The sequence below is a fragment of the Poecilia mexicana genome, unplaced genomic scaffold (assembly GCF_051168715.1).
Source record: "Poecilia mexicana isolate PSO_F unplaced genomic scaffold, ASM5116871v1 scaffold_18, whole genome shotgun sequence".
NCBI lineage: Eukaryota > Metazoa > Chordata > Actinopteri > Cyprinodontiformes > Poeciliidae > Poecilia > Poecilia mexicana.
Window position 1 is genome coordinate 21556313 of NW_028263387.1, and position 27574 is coordinate 21583886.

The 27574-nt window shown below is 39.8% G+C and overlaps 1 protein-coding gene across 1 annotated transcript in view; it reads left to right on the plus strand.

Annotated features, from left to right (window-relative positions):
• exoc6b (exocyst complex component 6B) overlaps positions 1-27574 on the plus strand; it is an 87305-nt gene that overhangs the window by 38688 nt on the left and 21043 nt on the right. The window contains exons 16-20 of the mRNA XM_014996178.2: positions 2749-2860; positions 3505-3639; positions 4296-4484; positions 13460-13601; positions 16745-16818. Coding sequence (XP_014851664.2) covers positions 2749-2860; positions 3505-3639; positions 4296-4484; positions 13460-13601; positions 16745-16818 — 652 coding nt within the window. The remainder of the gene's footprint in view (positions 1-2748; positions 2861-3504; positions 3640-4295; positions 4485-13459; positions 13602-16744; positions 16819-27574) is intronic.

The window sequence follows — 27574 nt, forward strand, 5'->3', positions numbered from 1 at the left end:
CTTCTGGTGAATAAATGTCTGATATTTGTATAAAAAATTATTTGTTCACTGAATGAATTTATTTCCAGGATACATAAATAAATACATCATATAACGGTGCAGTCAGCATCTCCAGTGAGAAAAACCATGTCTGGACCTTAACATGTTAATTTGAGTCATTAATTATACAGATCTTAACAGGTTTAAGATTTTAACGCAGTTAATCAGTACAGTCTAAAATTAGAATATTACATCAGTCCAATAAAATTAAAACCATTTTAATACAGAATAAAACCTGTTGACTTACATGTAGCTGTTTTGAAGGTGACAGTTAAGGGGTTAAAGGTTAAAGGTGCTTTTAATCTGACAAATTAAACGCATATTCTCATTTATTGACTATAACTGTAGATGTAATGGTACTTTGCACCAATCTGATGGTTAATAACAGATTAAAAATAATAAATATCTTTGTTGTTGAGCTCGTTTGTGTGTTTATTCAGTAATTTAGCAGTTTTTGAATCGAAAATGTTGCTCATTTTGTCGATTTGTTTTCGATAAAAACCCTATTGATGAATTACAGAGCCTGTAATTAACTCGACTAATGACTTTAATCAAGTCCCGCCACTTGTTTAAGTGTGTGTGAGATATTTCCATCAGTCAGTTAGCATGGCTGATAGCAGCATCGGCCCTGCTGTGTGTGTTGGATGGCCCTGGGCCGGCATCCCTCCATCCATCCCTCAGCGTGTTGTTAACATGTCTGCGTTGAAGTCGTCTGGCCTCTTTGACAGAGCCGACCGCCGGCTGTTTATTGTGACTGATGGCAGCATAAATACAATGAAATTCAATCTGAGCCCTGCGGCACGGCTATATTTGTACACCCACAGAGTTCACTACGATGCATTGACTTTTTGCTACTCTCTGCACACATAATTTCTGTCCACTCGGCACTTCTGCTGCTCCAGGATCTTTTTTTTTTTAGACTTTTTTTTTCAGGCCCCCCTGAGTCGTCGGAACGTTTTTTGGATTCTTGAGCTTCTTTGGAAGCGGACCGGGTTTAGGGTTCCAGCGTTCGCTCCCCCTCAGGCGGACCTGCATGCGTCTGTGTGTGTTTAGGTTGAATTCCAAGTGCAATTTACTGATTTGGTTGGAATGAGTCTGTGTGTGTTATCCGCAGGGTTCTGGAGTCGGAGACGGAGGACAGAAAAAAAATAAAAATAAAAAAACACGGATTATTCATCATTTCTCAGTGGGAGAAACCGATCCTGCTCCTTTCTGCTGATTATCTGTGTGTTTCACCTCTTCAGACCTTTACATGGATCCCTCTGACTCCTTCTGCATTTTGTCGCGCAGTTTGGTTCTTCCAGGAACCTGATATTAAGCTCCCTTCCAGGGGAATTTGCTGCCATGCAAAATGTTACCGGACTCGCTGGTAACACTGTGCAGAAATTTGTCTGAGTTTCCTCACCAAACATCAGCCTCATTTCAAGCAAAACAAAACGGATAGCATGTCAGTCATCCTGCTAAGCTGCTCTGCGCTGCTGCCATGAACTTTCTTTATTAGGTAACTTGAGCTCGTCTCAGGGTTTTGCCTGGTTGGCGGTGCAGAGTTGGTAATTTACCGACCATTAAAATCATGTAAGAAAACTTTTTCAAAAAGGATGACCGGCTTTTTCTTTTTTTTGTGGATCATTTTTTACCTTTAACAGAGATTAGCTTATTTAAACTTTATGGTTTTACCAGGAGATTTAAGAAGAACTTTTTAACGAGTCTGACAGATTAAGACATAGTAAAGTTGTTGTTAAAGTTGGCTGACATTTAGACTTTTTTTTTTTTCCAAATGGAGAAATTCACTTTTAACTGTTTTTGCTGGCATTGAGACGCAGAGTTAGGTGGGTTGCACTTCTCTTTGCTCATATAAAAGTTTTTCACTTTTTTGTCCCAGAACCACCACAGGTTTTAATTTGATTTACTAGGTTTTACCTCACGGACCACAAAACAGTATATAACTGTATTTGGAATGAAATTCAACTAATTTTTAAAAAGATTTGTATGACAAGTATACATTTCTGTTCAACCCCCTTTACTCTGACACCCTGAAATAAAGTCCCCTAAACAGAGCAATCTACTTCTGCAGTTATGTTTCCATCCAGTTGTTGAGATACTTTTAAAATGTTGCAAAACAGTTTTACAAAGAGTACAAAAAATGTTTCTAAATGCTTATTGTGCAGAATGTATGAGCTGTACAATGGCTGCTGGAAAAGAAAAGTGTTTTGTTGCTGACTTACCATTCAGAAACCAGTTGCTGCATTCTGGTTGGTTGTGCAGGAGGCTGCACTTCTGCTTTTCAAAGATGCACGGTTATATATTTGTGCATCAGTTTGCAGCCATTTTCATGTGAGAGTGTAAATTTTGAGTCGGGGCTGCAGCAGCTTATTTGGACTAAAAGAGGCCCTAAAACAGACTAAAATTATAACAAACATGTTTTGTATCGCCCATGGACTTGTCCTAACCTTTTCTACAAAACATGAAAGGTCACCTTTAGAGGTGGTAGAGATGAACTTCGAAAGACATACAGCTGTAAATGCAACAAAAGGTGCTAGATACAGGAAGCCACCACACTTTTTAGGTTTATACTTTCTAAAATATGAATCATTTTCCTTCCACTGCACGACATTGAAGTCTGAACAGAATCCAGTGAAGTTGCGACAGGTTTGGAAACGGCGAACACTTTGTGAGACGCTGTGAACTCAGGTGTTTCTTTGTCTTCAGTTCCACGGAGATCGACGACATGATCCGCAAGTCGACGAATCTGTTGTTGACCAGAACCCTCAGTAACTGCCTTCAGTACGCCATCAAGAAGAAGAATGTGGGCCTGGCAGAGGTAAAGTCCATAATAATCATTATTATTGACTGAGAGGAGGAGTTTATCAACGTTTGACTTTTTAAAATGGAAAAATCCCTGAAAAATGACCCAAAATGGCCGACTTCCTGTCGGTTTTAGATCCAAAAGACTTTTTGTTGTTCTATCTGTACACCAGATTTTAAATATCTAGAGCCTCGCCTCTGTTGAATCCAATATAAATACTTAAGTTTCATGAAAAGAGGACTTGTGCATTTTATTTAATTTAAATCAGTCAGTCAATCATCAGTCAGTTCAAAGTGCTTTATTCTTAAAAATACAAAGTTATAAAAACACCATACAGTCAACAGTTGAGAAACTAGAAACAAACATCACATTTTGATGAGTGCCATCATCAAAATCATGAGTACACATAAACTATGTCGGTCAATGTTTTTATTGTAGTTCAAAAGCAACAGGTGGGTTTTAAGCCTTGATTTAAATAAACTAAATGTTTCAGTGTTAAAATGGCTGAAAATTCAAAGTTTCATCCTGAAAGGTAAGAAAATGTTCCTGATTGGCTCGCCTTAAGATTGAGCCGCCTTTAGCCCAAGTTTGCTCTCACTTTCCTCAAACTCGGATGCATTTGGTCACAGATTTAAAGCGCCTGATGTTTGCTTATGCAGTTGGTGCAGGTGATCATCAACACCACCCACCTGGAGCAGAGCTGCCACTTCCTGGAGGAGTTCATAACCAACATAACAAACGTCCCGCCTGAGACGGCGAACGCCACCAAGCTGTACGGGACCGCAACGTTTAAGGTCCGTTTGTCTTCATTTCTACCAGCAAACCAGCTGCTGGTTTACCTCCAGCAGGCTGACAGGGCTTTAGTTTTGCTTTTGTTGTATTGTTTTTGTCTGTCTTTGTTGTTTAATTAAAAAAAACATTCTTTATTTAAGAATATGAACCCAACATAATACGCTTATTTTGATACAGCTCTGGATAAAATGAAGACGCCACTTGAAATGATGAGTTTCTCTAATTGAACTATCTATGTGTTTGAGTAAATGAACATTGTTCTTCTATTCTATGAACTTCTGACATGTCTCTGAAATTACAAGTGAAAATTTTGTAGTTATTAGCAGAAAATGAGAAACGGTCAAAATAACCAAAAAGATGCAGAGCTTTCAGAGCTCAAACAATGCAAAGAAAACAAGTTCATGTTCATTTAGAAACAACAAAACTGATGTTTTAACCCAGGAGGAGTTCAGAAATCAACATTTGGTGGAAAAACCAGGAGGTTTTCAGTCGGGTTCAGTGCAGTGGGCTGTTATTTTTACCAGAGCTGGAGATACACATACATACACTTACTCCTATAATACCTACATGTATTATTACTATTTTCCTCTGTGCGTCCTAAATGGTCTTTAACGTGGCTCATTTGTGACTTAAAATGATCATGGCTGTGCTGGAGCAGGACGCCCGCCATGCAGCGGAGGCGGAGATCTACACCAGCCTGAACGCCAAGATCGACCAGTTCCTGCAGCTGGCGGATTACGACTGGATGTCTGCGGCGCAGAGCAGCGGCGGTCTGACCACCAGCGACTACCTGGTCGACCTCATCACGTTTCTGAGGAGCACGTTCAGCGTCTTCACCAACCTGCCGGTTAGTGCACACACACACACATGCAGTTGGAGTCCATCTAAGTTTCAGTACTGTAATACTGAGAAGAAGATGCATTTCTGCAGCAATTTAGGATTTGTCTTTGGGACAAGAAGAATGTCCTGCTGTTTGGTTTGAAAGCGCCTCATCGTGTCAGAGGGCTGCACAATCTGCTTTAGTTCGTTAGTGTGGTCTTGTTGCAGATCAGATCGTTAACGTGGCCTTCGCTAAGATCGTTAAAGGGTGAGCGGGTCGGGTCAGCAGGCCCGGATTATCCGCAGGCTCAGGCCATTGACACTAAAGCCCCAGCGGGAATCGCCTTACGCTCAGTCAGGATGCCGCAGTGCAACGTTTACGGCTTGCAGAGCGTGTTTCACAGGGCAGCCAGAAAATCGCTAAATCCTATTAATTCAGAATGCCTAAAAGCTTATTAAGGTGCCCAAATGCAACAATGCCTTTAAATAAAAACAACATCGCTGTAAATGTGTTGTTTTAAAGATCTTTTGTGAGCTGCTTGTGACTTCAACTGGGAACACAGTTGATTAGTTTTTACAGTTATTTACACTTGGCTGATGTTTTATTTTTTATGTATTTTCCAGTCAAATAGTGCTACTTCGTAGCACAATGAAGCTACTTTCAGATGTAATAAAAAGTTACATAAATGACACGACTTAAAAGAAATGTAACACCTCGAAATTGGGCCTCTGTCTCTTTAAGAAATGTCTGTGCTGTCCAACCTGCTGCCTTCAGGACTTCATCACAGTTTCTCCATGTTAAAAACCAGGTTTTTACCAGCGTTGAGCTGAGAAGTAGCTGCTATAATGAGCTCAGTTCCACCAGAGGTTTGCTAATTGCTGCTGGCTAGTCTGAAGGAGCTGAGTGGGTATGTTTGTGATGGGGGAATAATATTATAACTATCATCGTTTTTCTCTTTTCCCTCTCTCTTTCTGACAAAAATTGGATGACAAAAGTCTTCAGCCTGGTGCTTTGGTCTCAGCTAAACCTATTTTTTGAAGAACATTTTAACTTACATAATCCACCGTATTTGTCGCTTCTGTTTTATTTATTTGAGATAGTTAAAATGTCTTCCAATCTTTTTGTTAAATATTCATTAGAATGTGAAGTTTATTGATCTATGAAAATGTGTTCTTTCATCATTATGCCATTATTACTACCATATATATAATAAATGTCCATCATGGGTGGTTAACTTAATATTTACCACCAGTTTTTTTCCACTTCTGTTTCTAATCCATAAGAGAGGAGGTGCAAAAACCTTGTAAGCTTGCCACTAGAAAGAAAGTGTAAACATTTCCTTGCTATTGTAATATATCAGAACCTTCCAATAATCTTGTATATTTATGGTCTTTTCGGTCTTAAATTTCATAAAGCAGAGCTTTAAAAAGTCTTTGGAGGGATGTGCATAAGACTGACATGACGGTCATAAACATGACAACACCTGTCTTGAACAGGAAGGAGTCTTCATGAATGTTTGACTGTTGACATGATTAATGACACTTTTAATGCAAAGTTGTGCCAGAAGAAGTTATAAACTAACAGGCGGTCATGACATTCACGAAGACTCCGTCAGTTTGACCTGCTGAAACCTGCAGCAACATTCATCCTTTGATCGGACAAGTTGCCAGTCAAACACCAATATTAATATCAGAAATCAATATCAACCCAAACTTTCACATTAGTGCATTTAAAATCAAATGGCTTCAAAAACCTACAAGCTTGTTTTTTATCTGCAGGTTGATCAAATAAAAGTTAGAGAGTTATTTCCCCCCAGTCGGACACCCACAGACCATTTCTCCCCGTCTGTTTTGATCAAAGGTCACGAACAGATTCATATGATGCAAACACACGGCGAGATCAGCTTTAAGGTGATTAGGCGCCCAGATTTGGACCAGCCGGGTCACAAGGCCACACACAGGCCACACACACTGCTAAGTGTTTCGCAGCACATCTAATCAGCTTTTCCTTCACACCCTCCCACAGACCCGGACGTGACCCCATCACACATGCTTCAACGCGGACTCAAACGCGGCGTGCGGCCTCTTAAGTAGATCAGACGCTATGGATCTAAACGCTGGGTGGTATGACCCCGCTCAGATAAAGGCTGGCGGTGGGAAACAGGCGAGTTATGAGGGAACGAAGCAGATAAGAGCTGCAGGAATACATTATTTTAATTATGAGGCTAATCCACACTCACCTGACACTTTGTTAGGTACAGCATTTCAATCACTAGCTCACAAGTTGCAACCCAAGCAGTCATATGGTGCATTTTAGTCAGTTTTATTTCTATAGAACATTTCAGTAACACGGAGAGATTTACATCATAAAATAAAAAGTAATAAAAACAGCATATAAAACAAACATTACATTTTATTCCTTCAGTACATTTCAGCAACAGAGTTCAAAAGCAGAAGGTTTTTCATCTTCATTTAAAGAAACTGAGTGTTTCGGCTGTTTTTCAGGGTTTTTTAAGTTTATTCCAGATTTGAGGTTCATAATTTTGTTATTTGATCAAATTACAATTTTGCTGAGGGAAAATCTGAAAGGGATTAATACACCTGCTGGGTTTTTAGCCTTGATTTAAAGAACTCAGTGTTTCAGCTGTTTTGCAGTTTTCTGGCAGGTTGTTCCAGATTTGTGGTGCACAGAAGCTGAATGCTGCTTCTCCATGTTTGGATCGGAGGATGTAGAGCTTTACACCATAAAAACATAATACAGTAACTAATTATGAAACAAGCAATGAACACCTTTCTTTGTAGTTACCCAGAATGCCTTGTACTGTAGTCCCCTTCCTGTTTTTGGAGCGTTTGTTGTTCACACATGCTTTCAAACTGTACCAGAGTTCAGTTCAACCAAACCAAGGCCGAGGTTTTCAGACGGTCCAGAGTTTGCATTTCTTTGTGTGGATTAGAGTTTGATTGGGCATTCACACCTCCGCTAATGAACCGAACTTTCTATGCATAGAGTTCAGTTAAAGTGGATTAAACATGGCTGGTGTGAATCCACTCTAACATTCTTTGAATCCCTTCTGTGTTTCCTGCAAAACGAAGCTGCTTGATGCCGGGTGTTTTTCCCTGGCGTCAGTTTATACTCACCTTGTTTACAGACGGAACTATATGTTAAAACGCACAAATTAGTGATTTATTGTCCAAATATTTCTATTCCTACCTCACCAAAATGACTAACTACTAGATACGCTACAATCGGTTTGGAGGAAAGAGGTTCTTGGGGCCAGTTTGTATTTAGTCTGTGGACGTCCTGCTGGAAGCGGCTCTGTGCCGAGATGAGGATCAGGTGTCTTCATCAGCTTTGGACGCTGTAAACACACGCGTCTTCGCCGCCTCCGTGTCTCTGCAGACGTTATCCAGGAGCTAATGGCTTCACTCAGAGTTGGACTCCGCAGGATAGCGCTCATAATTTAGCCAGGCTCAAATTATCGGGAGGAATGAGGATGACGGGAAAAGGCCTCGGGGGGCGAAAGTGATCATGTAAGATTTAGGAGGGAATTTTGGACTCGAAAGCCTCCAAGTTTCAGGATCCAAAAGCTACTTGATCTGTTTTCTGTTGTGATCTGGTTGCTGTTTTTATTTTTTGTGGCGATGCTTCATCACGTCAGAGTAACCGAGGCGATTTAGCTTAACCTCCGCGGCCTTGAGCGATGCCTTTACTTCTCTAACTCCTCATTTTCCCAGTGAAGCAAAGGGATTTGGATGTTTCTCAGTGCAGGTAATGTCTGTATGTGTTTCTGACCGTAGGGAATGCCTGTAGAGCACGCCACCTTACCGGTGAGTATCGGCGTGCAGTGGCGCTTTCCGTACTGACCTGCTTAACCCTGCAGTTCAACATCAAGCATGTGAGAGGAGACGCACGTTTGACTTTGATGTGGTTGAACGTTTTCTCTCTGCTGCAGAAAGAAAGGAATAACTGCTCACCTGCTCATGGTGTGTGTTTGTCAGGTTAATTAATCAGATTTATGCTTAATTAACGCGTTTGCTTCAATCCCATGTACACGTGTATCAATATACTAGAAATAACTGAAAGTTAATTGAATTCAGACTTAATAACAGACTTCTAACACGCAGAGTGATGATATCTGAGGGTTTATCTGTGCAGTGTGGAGTGAAAACTGGATATAAAACAGGAAATATTTCAGACATTCAAAACAAAAAACTAGTCAACAATTATCTATCGAATAATTATATGATCTGAAATGCGTTTATCGTGATAGGTTTTCAGCCATCTTGAGCTTAACATTTTAACAGTTTTTTTTTACCTTTTTTATTTTACTTTTGAGTTTTATTTGGCTCTAAGACGTAAACATCAAAATAATCTCTTGAAATTTAGCATACTTTGTGGAGTTACTGACTTTTTTTAGTCATTTCAACCTCTTCAGTTGAGTTACTGAAAAGTAAGCTTTTTAGTAATTTAATTCTAATTTCTGGATTAAATGAAGTCAGAAAAACCGAAATGAAACGATTCACGTGAAGACATTCCCACCCCTTGGCATTGGGGAAGTGAAAACGTTTGCTCACGTTCTGTCTGTGTGTCTGGAGCAAATATTTTTCTGGATATTGGGTGACATTAATGCAAAAATCAGCTATGGCTCTGCAACATTTAATCCTTTTACTGTCATTCTCATCGGTCAGTCGGTATTTGAGCCATAAAACACGTTGAGCTCCTGTAGCTGTTAGTTTTCATCCAGATTTGGGCTGAGATCGGGCCTGAACCTCCAGTATCACGCTGTCCCGCCTGGCCTTGAGTTACGCACCATGTCGAATCCCATCCTGGATCAGGGGAGCTGGTCCGCTGCCCCGACCTGTTTCTGTTATTAAAAAGGCTGGAATGCAGGTCTGCGTCTCTCAGATGGGAAATTCACTTAGAGCTGAGTGACACTGGATTATATTATACTAAATTACACACGAGGTTCAGGTTGTTCTTTCTGATTTATCACTGGGATCTTTTTTCTTCCAGGTTATTGATTTAATCTGGTGCAAATCAAACGTACAGAAAAGATTAAAGGGAGTAAAGTCTCCTTTTATACATTACATTAAACTGAAACGTCATTGTTTTTAGTTTTCCAGTTAGATTGTTTCATCTGACTACTGGCCTGGTTTCTACTTGTTCTTGTAAATCTTTTCACTTTGTTGGATAAAATTATCGATTAATGAGTTGATCAGAAATTGACTACAGACAATCAGGCGTCCATTTTCTTTAAAACTCTGGTGTTAAAGAGGACTGTCTGTCCACAACATGAAACATTTTTCATATTCTGAGTTTTAAAAACAAGAAGCATGTCATCATATTTTAACAATTTTTGTGTTGATTGTATTAAATACAGACAGAATTAAACTTATATGAACCTCTTAGGTTGATGAATACAAAATAAAAGATGAAAAGAATAAAATGTGAAACAAAGAACAGAGATGTTTTTGTTTTAATTGTTTGCTTCCCTAGTAAATCCTGATTTCTCAGTGTTTTCAGTGTTAATTTGCTTTCTGCTTTTAGTTTGGTTTATGTTTTCAGAGGCGATTCTGAAACTCGGTGTAGATTTAGGCGTTAAGGAAAGAAAATACTCCCATCAAAGTGAAACTGCACACAGAGCTAAAGTGGGCTTTGAGTGTTTTCTGCTTATCTCCGCCTTAATGGGGGGAAATTTCTAGAAAACTAAAAAAGGTACAACCTATTTTTTGCTGGTTTTACTGAAATATGTTGGAAATTGTAACAGCTGCTCAGTAAAAGTACTTCTGAATGCGCCACATTTAGCAGCAACACCCAAAATAACCAATGATAAAAGAATAAAAATATCTTTCTTTTTTTATCAAAGATTTGAAAGCATATAACTAAACAAAAGCACCATTAGGTTGAATTCAAATCAAGCTTGTTTGTACATATGTAGTTTAATCAGGCATCCAGTCTCTAGGGCAGTTTATAATGTTTACAGTTTTCATTTTGAACTGCATGATATTTATGTTTATTTTGAGACCCTACAAATAGAGTAATGTGAAACATTTTGAAAAAAAAAAAACAAAATAGCCAAGAACTCAGCCTGAATGTTTACAGAAGAGTGTAAGTTTTATATTGAGCATGATAAACTTGAGTTCATAAAGTGAAAATTTATTATATTTTGAGGAGAAAGTTGGAGGAAATACCGTCTGAAGCTTTAAGACTTAGGAAACCGGCACCCTATGGAAGAACTTATAAGCTCTCATTCTTAACTATACATACCCATGTGTTTATAAAACCTGTCAACTAAAACACTAAAATTCTGGCAGCATTTCAGATCAATTGAATTATGATATTTGAAATTTGTCAGTCATTAACATCATGCTACTGGTTAACACTCAGTCGCATCTTGTCACAGTAAAACGTGCAGAACGAGCAAATATCGGCCTTCTTTCACTCTTCATTACATGAGATAAAACTGCGACAAAGACTCGAGTCTCAGGCCACGAGTCGAGGCTTTTGGGCGCAATCAAATGTCAAGTATGAAGGCAATTATTTTTGTGACTAATTTAATTTTGAGACTCCAACTTGAGCTGCTTTATAAAGAGAGAAACTGTAAGTCAGTTTGATTGTTCACTCTTAATGGAGTATTTGTTCTATAATCAGCTCTTTTCTGCTGTAGGACTATTTATATGCCAAGTCTTTGATTTTAAAGTCTACCCAGACAATGTGAAGTAGTGAAACTGCCATTTTTGGTAGAAGTGGTCAAAGTGGACTCACGCTTCGTGACCAGCAGTAACCTGAGACACTTCACCAGTAAAATGTTGCTTTTCTTCACTCTGTTCAGGAACAATTGTCAGTTTTTATATGTTATTCATTTATATGTTAGATTAAGCCTCGGTTTGGTTGAAGTGAACTGCAATGTGAACGGTAAGTGGGCAGGAGGAATTCTGGGAAAATGCCACCAAAACAAAACTCGCGGTAAAAACGGCTCGTTGTCTTTTACCAAAGACAAACCGTTCACATCTGACACCTCTCCGTTTTTCGTTTACAAGTTGTGAAGAAGGAAGTTGTGCTCAGTCTCTTCTTTGAAAGTTTTAGTGCCGTTTCCTGCGGTGGTAATCTGTGCTGTGCCCCTGCAGGCAATCGGGGGAACAGCACCAACTGAAAATGTAACAAATGTTGCGGTTTTGGTCCCGAATCGAACCGGGTCTACTGGACTACCAGGTGTGAAAAAACTCTTATCATGCCTGGTTTCCAGTGATGGCCTCATGCCTCCTTTCTCTCTTCTCCATTTATTTCTTTTCTCTTCCCTTTTTTCTTATTTCTCTTTCTTCCTTTTCCAGCCTTATTTCCCACTCTCCTCTCCTCTCTAATAGTTGCCAGTCGTTGGTTCTGAGGCGACGCTGTTTGTGTCAGACGGACGTGTTTCTGTGCTCTTGTGTTTCTGCGACCCGTCCAGGTCCAGGTCCAGGCCGTGTAAACAGAATTAGCTCATTTCACGCTCCATCTCCCCCTGTGATAACTGACCTCTGGGACCGAGCGGAGTGTGTGTGGAGTGTGTGTTGGGAGTTCAGAGGCCGCCGTCGGATTGGAGGATATCCGGCCGGTCGTACGTCTGTGTTTCCCAAGCATATGTGCGGCGCACGTGTTCGCCGTGTGTTGGGTCTGAGGTGGAAGCTGGACTCAGCCGGGTCCAGACGTGGATCTCAGTTCATGAACAACACAATCTGAGTTATACAAGACAAAATGGATTTAAAGAATCTGCAAGCTGGAAAACTGCAGTTTTTAAAAATGGTACAATCAGATCCAAAGAAATGTGCAGCTGAGTAGGGCTATTTAAAGAGGCATTATTTTATAAAATTGACTTTGTCATCATGTTATTCCCTCATCAAAAACAGAGTTTTTTGCTTAAAAGCAATTTTCTTACTTTCCTTTTATTAAAGGATCAGAGATTTTTTTGTCCAAAAACAAACGCTCACAAAATCACGAAGAGCCAAAGTCCCTCAGTTACAAACGACTCCTATGAGTTATATAAAGATTTTTAGTACGAGCAAATGAACGCTGAACATTTGTCTGCTGATGATCCAACCTGATCCAGTTCAACTGGACCCAGTGTCTCTGCAGGTTGATGCACGGTTAAAACAGCTGATGTGTCCATCTGATTGGCTGTGTCCAGCATGATTAATGAAGGTAATTAAACGCAGGCCTGACGTTTGTTTCTTATTAATCACCTGGAAGCATGTTGCTCTGTGTCCGTTTGTGTAATCCAGACACATCAAAGTCTCGTCAGGACTCATTTGTGTAATGAGCCTGTTCTGTACAAACACGCACTTCCCCTCTCTGCCATTCGTGATGGCGGGAAGGTTCATTTTTTGCTCGCGACGCAGCATCTCGTCAAATCTGTGTTAATGGATTAAAGGAAGAGGAAATGAAGCCTAATGAAAATCGTCTTTTAATGATTAAGAGAAAAGAAAACATGTTTCATCGCAGATTTCCTCCGCTTGACTCTTGACTTTCGCTGGCGGTTCTCGGCCCAGCCTCCGTCCGTTCGTCCATCTTTGATCCGCTTGCTTCATCGGGCTGGAATGCAGACGTGGAGGTCGGGACGGAGGCCACAGCTAATCGCAGAGATCACACTGTCCGCTCAGACACCGACACATGTTTTGGTTTTTTTTTTAATTAATGCGTTGTCATGTACTTCCTCATCCGCTGCTGTAGTTCTTGTTATGCTACTTTATCATCCTGACTGCACCTGAGCCCACGGTTCGTTAGGGGACACTGGTGGAGTCGCTGGTCTCCTTACATTTAGAAAAGCCATTTATTTGTTTTAATAAGCATCAGTTTTGATTATTTATGTGCATTAACATTCAGTTCTAGGTGAGATTTGTCCATTTCACACAGAAAGCGACCAACTTTCCAACCGCAGGTTTGTGTTTGCAGCCGAGGGACGAACAAAGGATCAGCTTGAACAGCCGGTAACGTTCCTCCTCCCTTTGCCTCTCTGTGCGTTTCAGGGGAAAGTCGCCCAGACGGCCTGCATGTCGGCCTGCAAGCACATCTCCACCTCCCTGATGCAGCTGCTGCTCGACCCAGAGGTCCGGCAGATCTCCATCGGGGCTCTGCACCAGCTCAACGTCGACCTCAAGGAGTGCGAGAGTGAGTCCTCCTTTTTTTTTACAGCTTTGTTGTTGCTGGATATTTAATGATGTTGCTGTAAACCAACAATACCAGGATAATGTTTTTATTATTCCTGCGTCATTTGAGTAGATAATAATAAATTTTTGGAAATGATTTTACCATTTAAGACCAACTGCACCACTTGGATAAAATAAACACACCATTACTAAAGCATCAGGCATGAATGGAAGTTTGAATCAGAGTCGACACACAGCCAATTAAAGCTGTTGCCTGGGTTTTCTTAAACCAGGGTTTCTCAAAGTAGGGGTTGGGGCCCCCAGGGGGGTCACAAGAAACCAAGCTGGGGGTCAGAAAATAGTGATGTGAAACCTGAGCTGTATGTAAGGTCAAAATTAAATAAATATATAAACATAGGATTAAATGTCTCATTAAATAATGTCATATACTTCTAATGCATTTTAATAAAATAAATCAATTTAAAATGTCTGTAATTATTATTACATGTATCTATTACATGTATGTTGAACTTATTGATTTTAATTATTCCAACATTTATTTAATCAAACATTTAAGCAATATATTGAATAAATTACTTCTTTAACAAATTGATTTTTTTCTGTTTACTGAATTTATTAAAGTTTTATTTCAACATAAATATTTTTCCTAAAAATATCTGTTGTATTTTTAGTCATAGTTTCACAAAATTTCTTTTTGTAATTTGGAAACTAGACCAACCCAACATTAAAATGAATCTTAATCTGTTAAAATGCCATGTTGATGTTTTCAGATGTGTTGTATGTATTTTATCTCCCCTTTGCCGCCATTTTCCTTTTCTTTCCTCTTCTTCCTTCACAAACTGCACCAGCTAATTATCCACATCTATTCCTGAAGTTAAAAGTAATATTATTAAATATTGTCTGTTTGCGTTTGAGAGCCCAGGGGGCGCTGTGGAACAGCCAAATAAAGGTTTAGAGGAGCCCATCGTCTTCCTCCTCCTCCCGTCTCTCTGATCTGTGAGACTTTCTGGACGCAGACGGGTTTTTTTGCAGATAAAGGATTTGGAGAGTTGAAAGAGCGCGAGGCGTCGTTGGCTCGGTTTGTACATGATCAAGGTTCTTAGAGTCACAGAGCGGGTCACACTGCGCGTTTGTGACCTGATGTGAAGTGACATGCGTGCAGAGCTGCAGATTTGGTTTTCTGAAGCAAACTGGAGGAAGTTGGGCTGGCGGTACAGTAGGGTCAAAATGAGAAGCAAAAATTCAAAAAAGAAAGAGCTAAAAAGTGAAAAGATGGAGCGAAATGTTAAGATATTACCTCCGTTATTTAAAAAAGAAAAAGAAGAAAATTAAAGACCTGAAAGCTTTAAGGGTTTAAAAGAATGTCTGGTGTAGATTTGGTTGAAAGAGTTTTGGACAAAAGGGGAAAAAAATGGGATTAAATGAGGGAGGTGTGACTTTAATGAAACGAAAAGAAAGAGAGGCTGGAAAAAAGCTAAATAGATGACTGAGAATGGAAATTAAATGTACGTCCACAAAGGGAAGGAAATGAGAAGTTCAAAAAAGGGATTAAAGATTAAATTAATGAGAGAATCTCCGGCTTGTGACGGGTGGGAAGAAATGGAGGCATGGCTGGAAGAAGAAGAACAAAGAAAAATAAAATAAATTTAACTGGATTTATGAGAAAATATGACAAAAAAGGGGAAAAAATACAGGAAAAAATGTGGAAAGCTGTCCTGTTTAACAGCCATTATATCGAATACCTATAAAAGTATTCGACCCTACCAAAAACAAAATAAAAACTACACAACAGAAACCACACATACAATGGATAAACAAAATTGTCTTTCAAAGAAAATTAATTATGAGAATAATCAAGATATTAAGCTTAAGCCAATAAATCAGTTAATCGCATAAATCAAGCTCAATAATTTCCATTTTCATGATGTCATTGGTCTCAATTTGCCCCTTTTTTGAAGGACAATTTTGTTTACAGAGACTTCTGCATCCATTTTATTTGCTGTTTCTGTTGTTTTGTTTATTTATTTTAGATATTCAAATTGTCTCCCAGTCTTAAATGCTCTGTTGATCTTTGAGAACGTATTGTTGCATTATTAGGGCTGGACAATAAACCAGTAACATATATGGCAATAGAAATGTAATTAAAATAAATGCATAGAATGCTCAGAATTCAATATGTGGAATATTCACTGAATTCGGATCTGGGACCGCACAGCATTCTGGGAGATGTAGGCAGAGGGAAGGCTGTAACTGCTCAACCTCTCATGGCTTCTAGCTAAACAAGGCTAGTGGTATCAACTAACTCTCTCACCCTTTGGTTGCCTAGCAACTCTCACATTCTGTGGTTGCCTGGCAACGATCTGTTAAGTAACTGGCGCATTAGCAGTTTAAAGTTCCGGCACTTTCCCTCACAACTGCTTTAAAAAAAACCAAAGAAACGGAGTGGTGTGATAACTGGATCAAACAGGAAAGGTCACACCACCAGCTTGGACGGATTTCAGAATCAATAATTATTGATATCGACTGATGTGAAAAGCTTATGTCCTGATACATTTTTCATCCATATCAGTTATAACATGGCTGTAACATTAATCTGTTAAAAAAAAAACATTAATGTTAAACTGTGTTAAGCCTTAAACATTAAAATAAACACTTGAATTAGTTTTTGTATCATGTAAATATCGTGATGCATTTTTTCAGCCATATTGTCCAGCCCTACTCTTGGGCGTTGCCGTGGCGCCGGCGGCCATTGCAGACCCAAACGTTCCCCAGCTGATCGCAGACATGCTAACAAAGTGCTGCGTAAACAGAGCAAACACACGCAGGTGAAATCAATCTGCCAGTGTTATTACCCCCGTTTTGTTTACATCCACACACTTTCTCACACACTCGTTCTGTCTTTCAGCCAGCGACATGACTCTAGCACCCCTACCCCCACCCGTTTCCCCCTCTGCTCCCCCCCACGCTGTCATTCGTCTGCCAATCTGTCCCGATGCATAGCGAATCCGACCAGGTCTTTTATTATTCCCGTTTTTTCACCCTGTGTTTTTTTTTTTTCTTCCTCTTCCTCCTCCTCCTCCTCCTCCTCTCTTCCCTCTCTCTGGGGGTGGACTGGTGGGGGGGTGGGTTTGTATTTTCCCACAGGTTTTGCCAGAGCCGGCCCGGTCGCAGGCTTCCAGGGTGACACGTTGCTTCTGGCCTTCAGTGACTTGAGACAAGTAGGTCTTTGTCTCCTTTGTGGTCCTCACTCCTTCGTTTCTTCTTCTTCTTCTTCTTCTTCTTCTTCTTCTTCTTCTTCTTGTCCTCACTGTCTTTCTTCTGCCTCCTCCTCCTCATTGTTCCCTCCCTCTCTCCCAATCTTCATCTCCTTCCTTCATCATGTTGTCTTCATGTTTCATTCATCTCTTAATGCATAAATCTGTCTTAATATTTCCTGATTATACCATTCTGAGTTGTTCCTTTCTACCTTTTTCCTGATATAATTTGGTTTTACTGTAAAAATGGCTGTTTAATAAGAAACGGCTAAAAAGGTACGAAAATTACACAAAATTTTTCGAGGTACAGCAGCTGATTATTCAGTTTGTTACTAAAACAATTAATCATGATTGAAATAATCGTCAACTAATTTAGCAGTTGATTATCTGTTTGATTTGCAGACTCTTCAACTGGAATAGTTTTAGCTTCACCTGCTTCAGATGATGTTTAAAAAAATCCTTCATTAGAACATTTTCTATCCAAATATTAATTGAAAAAATAACCAACATATCGGCCCTACACTGTATTGGAAGGTTGAGCAGAAAGCTGTTATAAATATTTTTTAGCTGCAGATGCATCCTTTGGTAAAAAATTATCAAGCTGTAAAAATCAGCTGCATTTTAGGAATAAAATGTTTATTTTGCTTTTTTTTTTTAAAAGGAAGGCAGAACTGAGCAGATTTAAATTTCATTATCTAGGAAATATTTTGTGCACAAAAAATACAGTTGATTTATGATGTAACAAGAGTTTAATCTTCACGATGGTTTAGGATGGTTTTGGTAGTTTGTTTTTTCTTTTAAATTAAATCAAATTAAATTTATTTGATTATCTTAGTGCACATCATTCAACATTACTACAGTTCATGTCAGTGTAAATAACACAAAAGCTAAATTTCACCCTTTGTCCTAAGACAAGTAGCACAAAAACACAAGACGGCACACACAGTTCAATTAAAAGAAGCAAAACAAAACATTTACTCAAAAAATGACTTACTAGACGACAGAAATGGTTTAAAAACGAAACAAAAATAGATTATTGTTCGAGAACGAATTTAGTTTCTCCTATGGTATTTTTCTGTAAGATTAAGGTTTGTTTTATATGAAACATGTAAGGAAGTCGAGTTTGTTTTCCACATTTCAGCAGCAAGGCAGTTAAAAGTCATTTACACCATAAACGTCAAACAGTCACCAGTTGTAAAAGAGCAACAAACTTTAATTTTCGTTGGTCGTTTTCTGCTTTCAGACGACTTTATTTTATTATCTTTGCCTAAATCCCAGTATAATATTCCAGTTTCAGCTCCATCAAACTGGAATCTTCAACTAAAAGTTGAAGAAAATGATTAATATCAAGTTGTATGTTAGTCCTATTTTCACTCTTATGTTTGCTTTTTGTTTCTCTTCCTGTATTATGCATGTTGTATTTTAATTGGGTTTTGATTTGTAATTGTTGGTGTGTCTTACTCAGATCGATTTTTAATCTGAAAGGTTGCATATTTACATTAATTTTGTCAAATGCCATCAAAATCAAAATATTCATCAGACATATTAATTTTTTCAGTTATTAACCAAAAGCAACTCTAATCAGGTGTGTTTTTAGTCTAAATTTAAATAAACTCAGTGTTTCGGCTGTTTTTCAGTTTTCTGGAGGTTTATTCCAGATTTGTGGAGCATAGAAGCTGAATGCTGCTTCTGTATGTTTAATGTATTTTGGTGCTAAAGCATTCAGTTATCGATAAAGTAAGAGAAGGATTTTAAAGTGTATTTAGGGAGCCAGTGTAAGGACTGGAGAACCAGGGAGACGTTTGCCGTCTTCCTGGTTTTAGACAAAGACACAAAGATGAAAATCTGTCCTCTGAAATGTGGTGAAGACATTTTGTGACACTTTAACTCCGGTGAATCAGATGACTTCCTGTGCTCTGCCTCCGTTGTTCCCAGTCTTTCTTTGGGGTCTTGACGGCCTTAAGGCCAGATTTGCAGAAACTTCCCAATGCAGGAAGCGGCTCGGCTTGTGTCCCGTCGGTTTTGTTTGTTTCCTGGGAAAGAACTCGTCCGAAACCAGCCAGCGCCGGGCCAGAACTGGACAGCCCTCCGCTGTCGGGCGGAGGTTTTTGTCTGCGTCTCATTTTCATGTTAAATTTCAATTTTGTGAAGGAAGTGCATACGTGCATGAAGAGGTTTTTTTTGCGCTGTCGCCGCTGAATGTGTGAACCGGGGCGGAGAGTCCCGACTCGGAGCTTCCGAAATGTTTACTCCGTTTTTAAAAACCGGGAGCTGTCAGTGTGTGTGTGTGTGTGTGTGTGTGTGTGTGTGTGTGTGTGTGTGTGTGTGTGTGTGTGTGTGTGTGTGTGTGTGTGTGTGTGTGTGTCCGGCTTTGATGTGTGTGTTTGTTGTTGCCGAGTGTGTGAAAGTCGGAGGAGAGTGTCTGTTTTTTTTTGTTTTTTTTTTGTGACAGCGGATGACGGATGGGCCGGCAGGACGGAGCAGGGGACGATGAATGAGGTGACAGACAGAGACGGATAGCCCTTTATCCCTCCGTCACAATCCCTCTTTCTCTCTCCTTCTCTTCTCTTTCTCCGCCTGTCGGGATGATGCAGTGCCTCTTGTTCTCTCGCTCGGAGGAGGAGAAGGAAGGGGCAGAGATGGGGAGAAGAAGAAAAGGAAAAATTGCATTCATCTGGCATCGATGTTTACTTCAAACCCCCGCCTGCCGCTCTCTCCTCCAGCATCTTCCTTTTGCTGATCGGACTTATTCAGCTCCTTGGCTCTTTTATTTCTTTCTCCTCCATTGTTTTTTTCCGTGCCTATTCTTGTCATATCAAAAGATGCACATTCCTGCGACCCCCCAATTCGTGCTTTCACACCTAACCGCGGCGCACGCACATCTGCCGCAGCGCATCTTTGCGATACGAGCCGCTTTGTTGCGAAGAGGTTTTTCACGTTTGCGCGGCCAGGAGTCTCTGTGACGATGTGTTGACGTTGGTGAATGGTCGATAAATCAAGCTGACGGGCCCGTTTTGTTGGCCGCCCGGGTCCCGGTGTTTTGGGAGGTTCTGGGGTCCTGGGACCGGGCCGAGGCTAAAAGGGTTTCCCTACAGGACTCAGACTCGCTGCACCATGCAGGTTCACTTTAGAGACAACCCAGAAATGCAAGTTTAAAGTCTTATTGTGGAGATTTTAAAATGTTTTCAGTTGATTTAGAATGAAATTTAGAAATAATTTAACTTCCACATTAGGCCTGTCTCAGTTAATCATGATAAATTAAAATAAGCTCAATAATTTCCATTTTTGTGATTTATCGTTTTTCTCTTTTCTCTCTTTCTACCAAAGACTGAATGGTAAAAGTCTTAACTAAAGTCTGGTGCTTTGGTCTCAACCATCTCCTTTTTTTGAAGGACAGTTTTGTTCATTTTATTCCTTCTTTCTGTTGTTTTTATTTATGTTGGATATTTAAAATGTCTTCCAGTTCCAGTGTTTAATGTTCATCAGAATTTAAAGGTTAGTTCATTGTGTTCTTGTATTATTTTATCATTATCTTAACTGAAAATAGTCTCAAAACAACAATATTATCATCAGTGACTTCTGGGACAATTTATCAGCCAGGTAAATTTGTCACACTACTCCAGATTAGTGGTTGACAATATGGACTTAAGGCTTTATCACAATTTTTTGTGATACTATCGTTAAAAAAGCGACTATTTATTGCTCCTTTTTTGGTGAATGTGACTCCATGGTACAGAAACACAAATACTGCTCTTCAGAAACATTCCCATTTGTAAAGAAGTGTGATTTATGTCACTAAGCTGCTCACAGGAACTGCATTTAATCATAATTTAAAACTGATTGATGCTCTCATTGAAGACACGGTGGAGAAAAAGGTAAAACTAACAATATGGACAGCTTAGGGAGTTTTAAACATCATTAATAATAATTTATCAAGACAAGAATAAATCTGAATTCTGATCATAGTAAGAAATTAGATTAAATTTAATGTCATTGCACAGCATTTTTAGCAGTGCGACAAGATTAATGGAGCTTACAAACAAGTAGGACTTTTGGCTCAATTAGCAGTTTGAGCAGCTCATTTATGTACCAAAATAAATTATATGACCCCAAAGCTAGATGCTGCTATAAAGAGACGGACCTCAGTTTAATCCCTAATTTTAAAGTAAGATTTACAGTGTACTCCGCAGACATCAGAGAGGAAATCTTGCAAAATCAAACATGAGTTCAGAGTAAACAAACATGGCTGACAAAGAAGAAGCAATGGCGATAATTTGTTTTACTATGTTTAACTGATAAAACCAACAAAACGACGTCTCTGACATCCGCTGGACGTCCTGGCAGCAAGTCCATGTTCTGCATTTTGGATCACTCTCCACGTTTGCGTCACCTCGCTTTCTGATTGGCTACATGTCAAGTTTAACAGGACATCCCTGATTATCCCTAATTTGAGATCGGACACAGACTTTCAAAGAGGACCAGTGCAACTTCACAAAATTTAAACATAAATTAAACAGAGTTTAGCAGTTGCAGTCTCTTTAAAAGACCACAAACCATTTTTCCCACTAGTTCTAGACTTGCATTTGCTTTGGTTGTATTTACCCAGAATGTCTTGCGCTGTAGTCCACTTCCTGCTTTTGGAGTGGTCTCCATTCTGTTTGGCATTCACATATGTATTCAAACTTCATCCGAACCGAGCCAGAGCAGAGTTTGCTTTCCTGGTCCACATCAGAATTCGATGGCACGTTCACACCTCCCCAAATGAACTGGACTTCCTGGTCAAACAAACTGGATTTGGATTAAATCAGACTGAACTGGCCTGGTGTGAATGCACTCTTGGTGTGAATTAGCATTTTTACCATCTTCTGTTTGGCCTTAAAAATGTTTAGCACTCCAAAACTTTTCACATTTTCTTACTGGATAAGTCTAGTCAAATCCCCTATCTATTTTTTTTTCCTGACCTTTAAAAAGTCCTGATTCATAATCAGTAAAAATGTTTCTGGCTGCCTCACCCAAGCCAGAACTTTAACTGTCAAAGCCGCCTCGCTCCTCTGCTCCAGAACAAGGCAGCGCTCTCCTGTTCTCTGAAATCTCTAAATATTTTGCTGAGCATAAGAGGCCGTTTGTGTTCGCTTCAGGCCTCCGGCTGCCGCCTTTTTTTTTTCCACAGATCTTATCAATCTGCCTAAATTTAGAACATCCAGAAGTCTGTGGTTATTCCAGACCTTTGGCTGGCCCTCGCGTGGCGTGGCGTCGCTCCAAGCAAACGCTCGCTACAGTAGACTTTCACTCATCCTTTCCTCCAGCCCTTCATCTGCCAGGCAGGCATTGTTCCACCTTCAGCCGTTGTTGTTGATGATCGATCCTGTTTTCGTTCCTCTGGTTGACCACAGACGGCCCGATTCCATCTGTTCGTCTCTTTTCCTCTCCAAGAACTGATGTGGATCAAATGGACTCCTGAGAAAGCCTACTTTTTCTCCTGACCTCCATTCTGTCTCTGCTGCTGTTCCTTTCCCTTTCTACTCTCTGTTTTATGCATTTTAAATAAATCACACTCAGTTTTGACGGTTTCCATCCAGTTTTAGAAATTCTTGGTTTAAATTCATCTAAACTTCAGGTCAACTCCAAAGATAAACTACTTAAAAACTAAAGACTTTTATGCATCTTCCACATCCAACTGGGTTGTGAAAACACAGAAAGAAACAAAGAAGCTGTGTTGACTAGGTGTACTTTCTATAAGAGACCAATATATATATAAATGTAATGGTAGTTCTCTCAGGAAGCAGTGGACCAGGTGTACTTTCTATGTGAAAGAAAATGAGTAAATCTAATTAGTGATGGAAATATTTCAATAAATGGCCACAAACAGACACCAATAAAGTTAGAAGCACTGAGCCAGGGGAACTTTCAACACTAAAATGCTAAACAAAGTACAAATATGTAGTTATTGTTTCCTCAATGGCTTCATTCATGAAAGAGACGCTGCTAAATACAAAAGCACTGAGCTGGGTATACTTTCTGTTCTCTTATACACCCAACATTTTAGAGAGTTTTTGTTTTGCTCACTTTGACCGTTTCTTCTCTTCCGCCCCTTCTGCATACTTTCCTTTACATCATTTTTCTCCGGTTTTTGTATCATCATCTTTTCATTACCGTTACCTTTCTCTCTGCCCTTTCTACTCACCGTTGGGGCTTCAGCGGTCAACAGTCAGTTTTTTTATTTACCTTTTTCCATCCAACGGCGCTCGCTGACGGTGTAATGCGAGCTCTCGGTTTTTCAGAGCGCATCCCAGCCATTACCTCACGAGGCTTCCCTCCACAGCTCCAAGAGCAACATGTCACAGCATGACAACTGCTGATCCCGGCTCTGTGTGTGTGTGTGTGTGTGTGTGTGTGTGTGTGTGTGTGCGTGTGTGTGTGTGTGTGTGTGAACAGCACAGGCAGTAGCGATTATGCAGCGACAGCATCTCACACACATCGCGCTGCCTGCCTGTGTGTGTGTGCAGAGGTAATAGACAGGCTAAGGGATGAGATGAGGCCCAGTGGGAGAAGAAACCTCCACCTCACCTCCTCGTAACCCAGACTAACCAGGGGCAGAAGGAGGGAGAGAAGAGAGGGATGAAAGATGAGAAGGAAGGGGAATATATGGAAAACTGCAGCTAATCACATCAAAACTTTATGCTGTTTTTTTTTTTTTTAAAGAAAACTTGAACTTATGCCTCGTGCTGGACAATATGGCTGAAAAACATACCACAGTTGTATGTCAGTAAAAACTGATGATTATTGATTAGTTTTTTGTTTTAAATATATAAAACACAGCCTAACTGGTGGGATGACCTTTCCTGTTTTACCCAAAATTTTCTTTCCATACTGTTGAATTTTATTTTTAAGCAGGTATGAGGCAAAACATTAAACTGCTGCTGCACCAGTTACTCTGCAGGTTGTTGCTAGGTAACCAAGGAGAGAGTGAGTTGCTAGGTAACCAAGGAGAGTGAGTTAGTTGATTCCACCAATCTGCATTACTATCAGTGAGAGGTTAAGACCCTTTCCTTTGCCTACATCCCCCAGAATGTTGTGCGGTTCTGGACTTAAGTTCAGTGAAATTAGTAAATATTCTAGAAGTATCAGACGTTATCTATTGATATCGATATATAATATATTGCTTTTGATTTATTGTCCAGCCTTACAATTGTTTGTTCTATTTATTTTTATCTGAAAAGTTTGAAAACTTACCTTAGAAACTCTTGTAGAGAGCTGGGATTTTGCTGTGGGGAAAGTGTACGAACCCTTCGAACCAGTACGGTTCGAAGCATGGTGTTGAAACCTTAAACTGCTGCCAGTTGCTAGGTAACCACATTACGCAACACGTTGTTGCTAGGTAACCAAAGAGTAAGTAGCCGTGTTTCCATTGACCACATATTTACGCAAATTGTAACTATGAAAAATTAGTTCATCTAATGAAAACACGCCAGTTTAGGGGGAAAGCAAACATAATTTTTGATAAAGTTTTTGCGATAGGATGAGGTGGTTTTTCGGCCATGTTAAAATTTGTGAGTTACATAAAACTGCAATGAAAACACTTTTTTGCATCGTCCGAGTTCTGTAGTTCTGTGCTGCTGGTGGAAAAGACGGAGATGATGACAGGAAACGATGACGGGATCATGTTTGATTTTAATTGCTTTTCTTTCTTGATGGCAACGCTGCAATTGCAAAAAAAAAAAAAATTATTTTCGACAATAGTGGAATCTCTTGGCTTCTTTCATTTTTTTTCTCCCATGATGGAGATATTTGTTGTAGTTGTGAGTCTTTATTGGTTTGATTTGAGTTTTTAAGTCGTAGTTTGTGTCTCTCTGCAGTCTTCTGGCATTCAGCACTTCTCTTTTTTTGCATCTTTGAGGTATTTTTGCTGTCTCTGTCTGACTCAGATTTGTCTCTTTGGTCACTTTTTGCCTCTTATTTGCAGTCCTTTATCTCTGATTTGCATATATATAGTTGCGGTCTTTGTGGCACGCTGTAGATGTTTGATTGACTTGTATGCGGGAAGCTCCAAGGGCCCCTCCAGTCAGCGGCTCTTTGTGTCTCTGTCAGACTCACAGAATGTCAATAATAACTTTACTCTTTAACGTTTACACATCTTTAGGCTTAAAAGCCATTCAACTCACTGAGTTTTCCTCAAAATACAAATTCTTGTAGATTGACTCATCAAAGGTTTTGTTTAAATTCTGATCTGTTGACTTTGGCCTCATCCTGCAGCTTTTTTCTTCATTTTATTCACTCTTTACACAAATACGTCCTTTAAGGTATTCATGTAAATATGCACTTAACTCACAATGTAAATTAGAGATGCCCAGTAGAGATGCTAAAGCGCTACACCAGTATGGTACATAGTGGAAGCTAACGTCAACCATATTGATACGCAGTGACGTATGTGTTGAAACATAGCATTTCAATTCTATCAGCTTCAATTTCAGTTAATCATTTAGTTTCTCTTTGGGATAAATAAAGTATTTTTGAACTGAAATTAGTTGTTAATTATCTGGAACAAATAGAGCAACTTTTCACATAACTTTTAAGCATGGCCAGCATTAGAACATTTCAAATATTTTATTTTGCTTTTGTTTTATTTTATTGTCATTTATATTCATTTTTCATACTTTTCCACTCTAATTTTTTAATTGTATTTTGACATTTTTTCACTCCCAGTTTAATTTGCATTTAAGATTTCATTTTTGTTACATTATTTTTTTATTTGTTTATTTTTAAATCTTGTTTTGATCATTTTGGATTATTCTCTTCTTTTGGAATAATTTTTGTGATTCGTTTTATAGTTTAGTTTGCATTTTATATTTAAAATGTTCCTTTCTTTGTACTTTTTCCTCCATTGTTTTTCTTCAGGTAGATTCTTTTTGCCATTTAAAATTAAAGTTTTGTTTTGGTTTTTTTTAAATATCGGTAATGCATCTTTGATTATTTTCATGGCTACTTGCTAGTTTTGTGCATAAGTAGCATAATTAGCTTTATTCACACAGAGAATATCTGCATCAAAAACAGCAGCTGTGTCAGCTGGTTTCCAAATCCTTTGGCTCCTTGAGGAAATGAAGATGTTTTTCTGAACAGATTGGGCTTGTTTTGTTTTCCAGGATAAACTGGTCATCATTTTTAGGTCCTTGACATTTCAGAGAGACAAACAACTTGAGCAGAAGGAGGTCAAACTTTACTGTAAGAGGAAGACCCCACCTGGTTCCTACATCGCTTGTTTGTCCTTTCATTGTTCCCGACTCGAGTGCTAAACGCTCCTCTCTTTCTTTCGGCCGCCGTTGGAAAAACGCGATCCTCTCCTCCAGGAAATAATCCCTCAAAATCAGCTTGTCTCAAACAGCTTTGTTTTACGCCTGCGTCTCATTCTTGAGCAGCTTCTCCTGAGTATTAAATACCTGCCAAAGTTTTCGTTTCACCCCTGAAATAACAGCGGAGTAGATTTATTTCCTGGAATTCCTGTTCGGCGTTTGTTTTTTGGCCGAGTCGACCCGAAACACTTGTGAGGTAGAGTCATAATTAGTCCAGAGTAAAGCAGAATAAGGCTGGACTGATGAGTGATGGAGCACCGTATGCGTGACATGTTCATTAAAACCCGACTGCTGTAACCCGTTTCACTTCGTCTAGACTGGAGTCAGCTTTGGTTTCAGCTGGCCAGGCGGGCGCGGTCGGACCCTACCTCATGTTTTAACAGGTTTTGATTAGGCCAGCGTGCGGCCGGGTCAGATGAAGCCATTGATCTGAAGGTTTGGTGCTGTTGGGGTGTGAAATCCAGACTTATTCGGACCCAGCAGGTCTTTAGGTTCTACAGAAACAGATAGCAGACGGACCAGACAAAGATCTGATTATTATTATTATTATCATTATTATGACGACAGCTGCATCATTTCACCGCCCAGAGTTGTAACCATTTTAGCTTCCATAGGTTCAGCCACTTATCCATCCTTTGGTTTGTTCATCCATCCATTTGTTGTGTATAAGTCCTTCCATCCATCCATCCTCCATCCATCCATCAGTTCACCCATCCATCTATCCATCCATCCATCCATTCATCAGTTCGCCCATCCATCCATCCATCCATCCATCAGTTCGCCCATCCATCCATCCATCCATCCATCAGTTTATCATCCATCCGTCCGTCCGTTTATCCATCCATCCTCCATCCATCCATCCTCCATCCATCCATCAGTTCACCCATCCATCTATCCATCCATCCATCCATTCATCAGTTCGCCCATCCATCCATCCATCCATCCATCCATCCATCAGTTCGCCCATCCATCCATCCATCCATCCATCAGTTTATCATCCATCCGTCCGTTTATCCATTCATCCATCCTCCATCCATCCATCCTCCATCCATCCATCAGTTTATCATCCATCCGTCCGTCCGTTTATCCATCCATCCATCCTCCATCCATCCATCCTCCATCCATCCATCAGTTTATCATCCATCCGTCCGTCCGTTTATCCATCCATCCATCCATCCATCCATCCTCCATCCATCCATCCATCCATCCTCCTTCCATCCATCCATCAGTTCACCCATCCATCAGTTTATCATCCATCCGTCCGTCCGTTTATCCATCCATCCATCCATCCTCCATCCATCCATCCTCCATCCATCCATCAGTTCACCCATCCATCCATCCATCCTCCATCCATCCATCCATCCATCCATCCA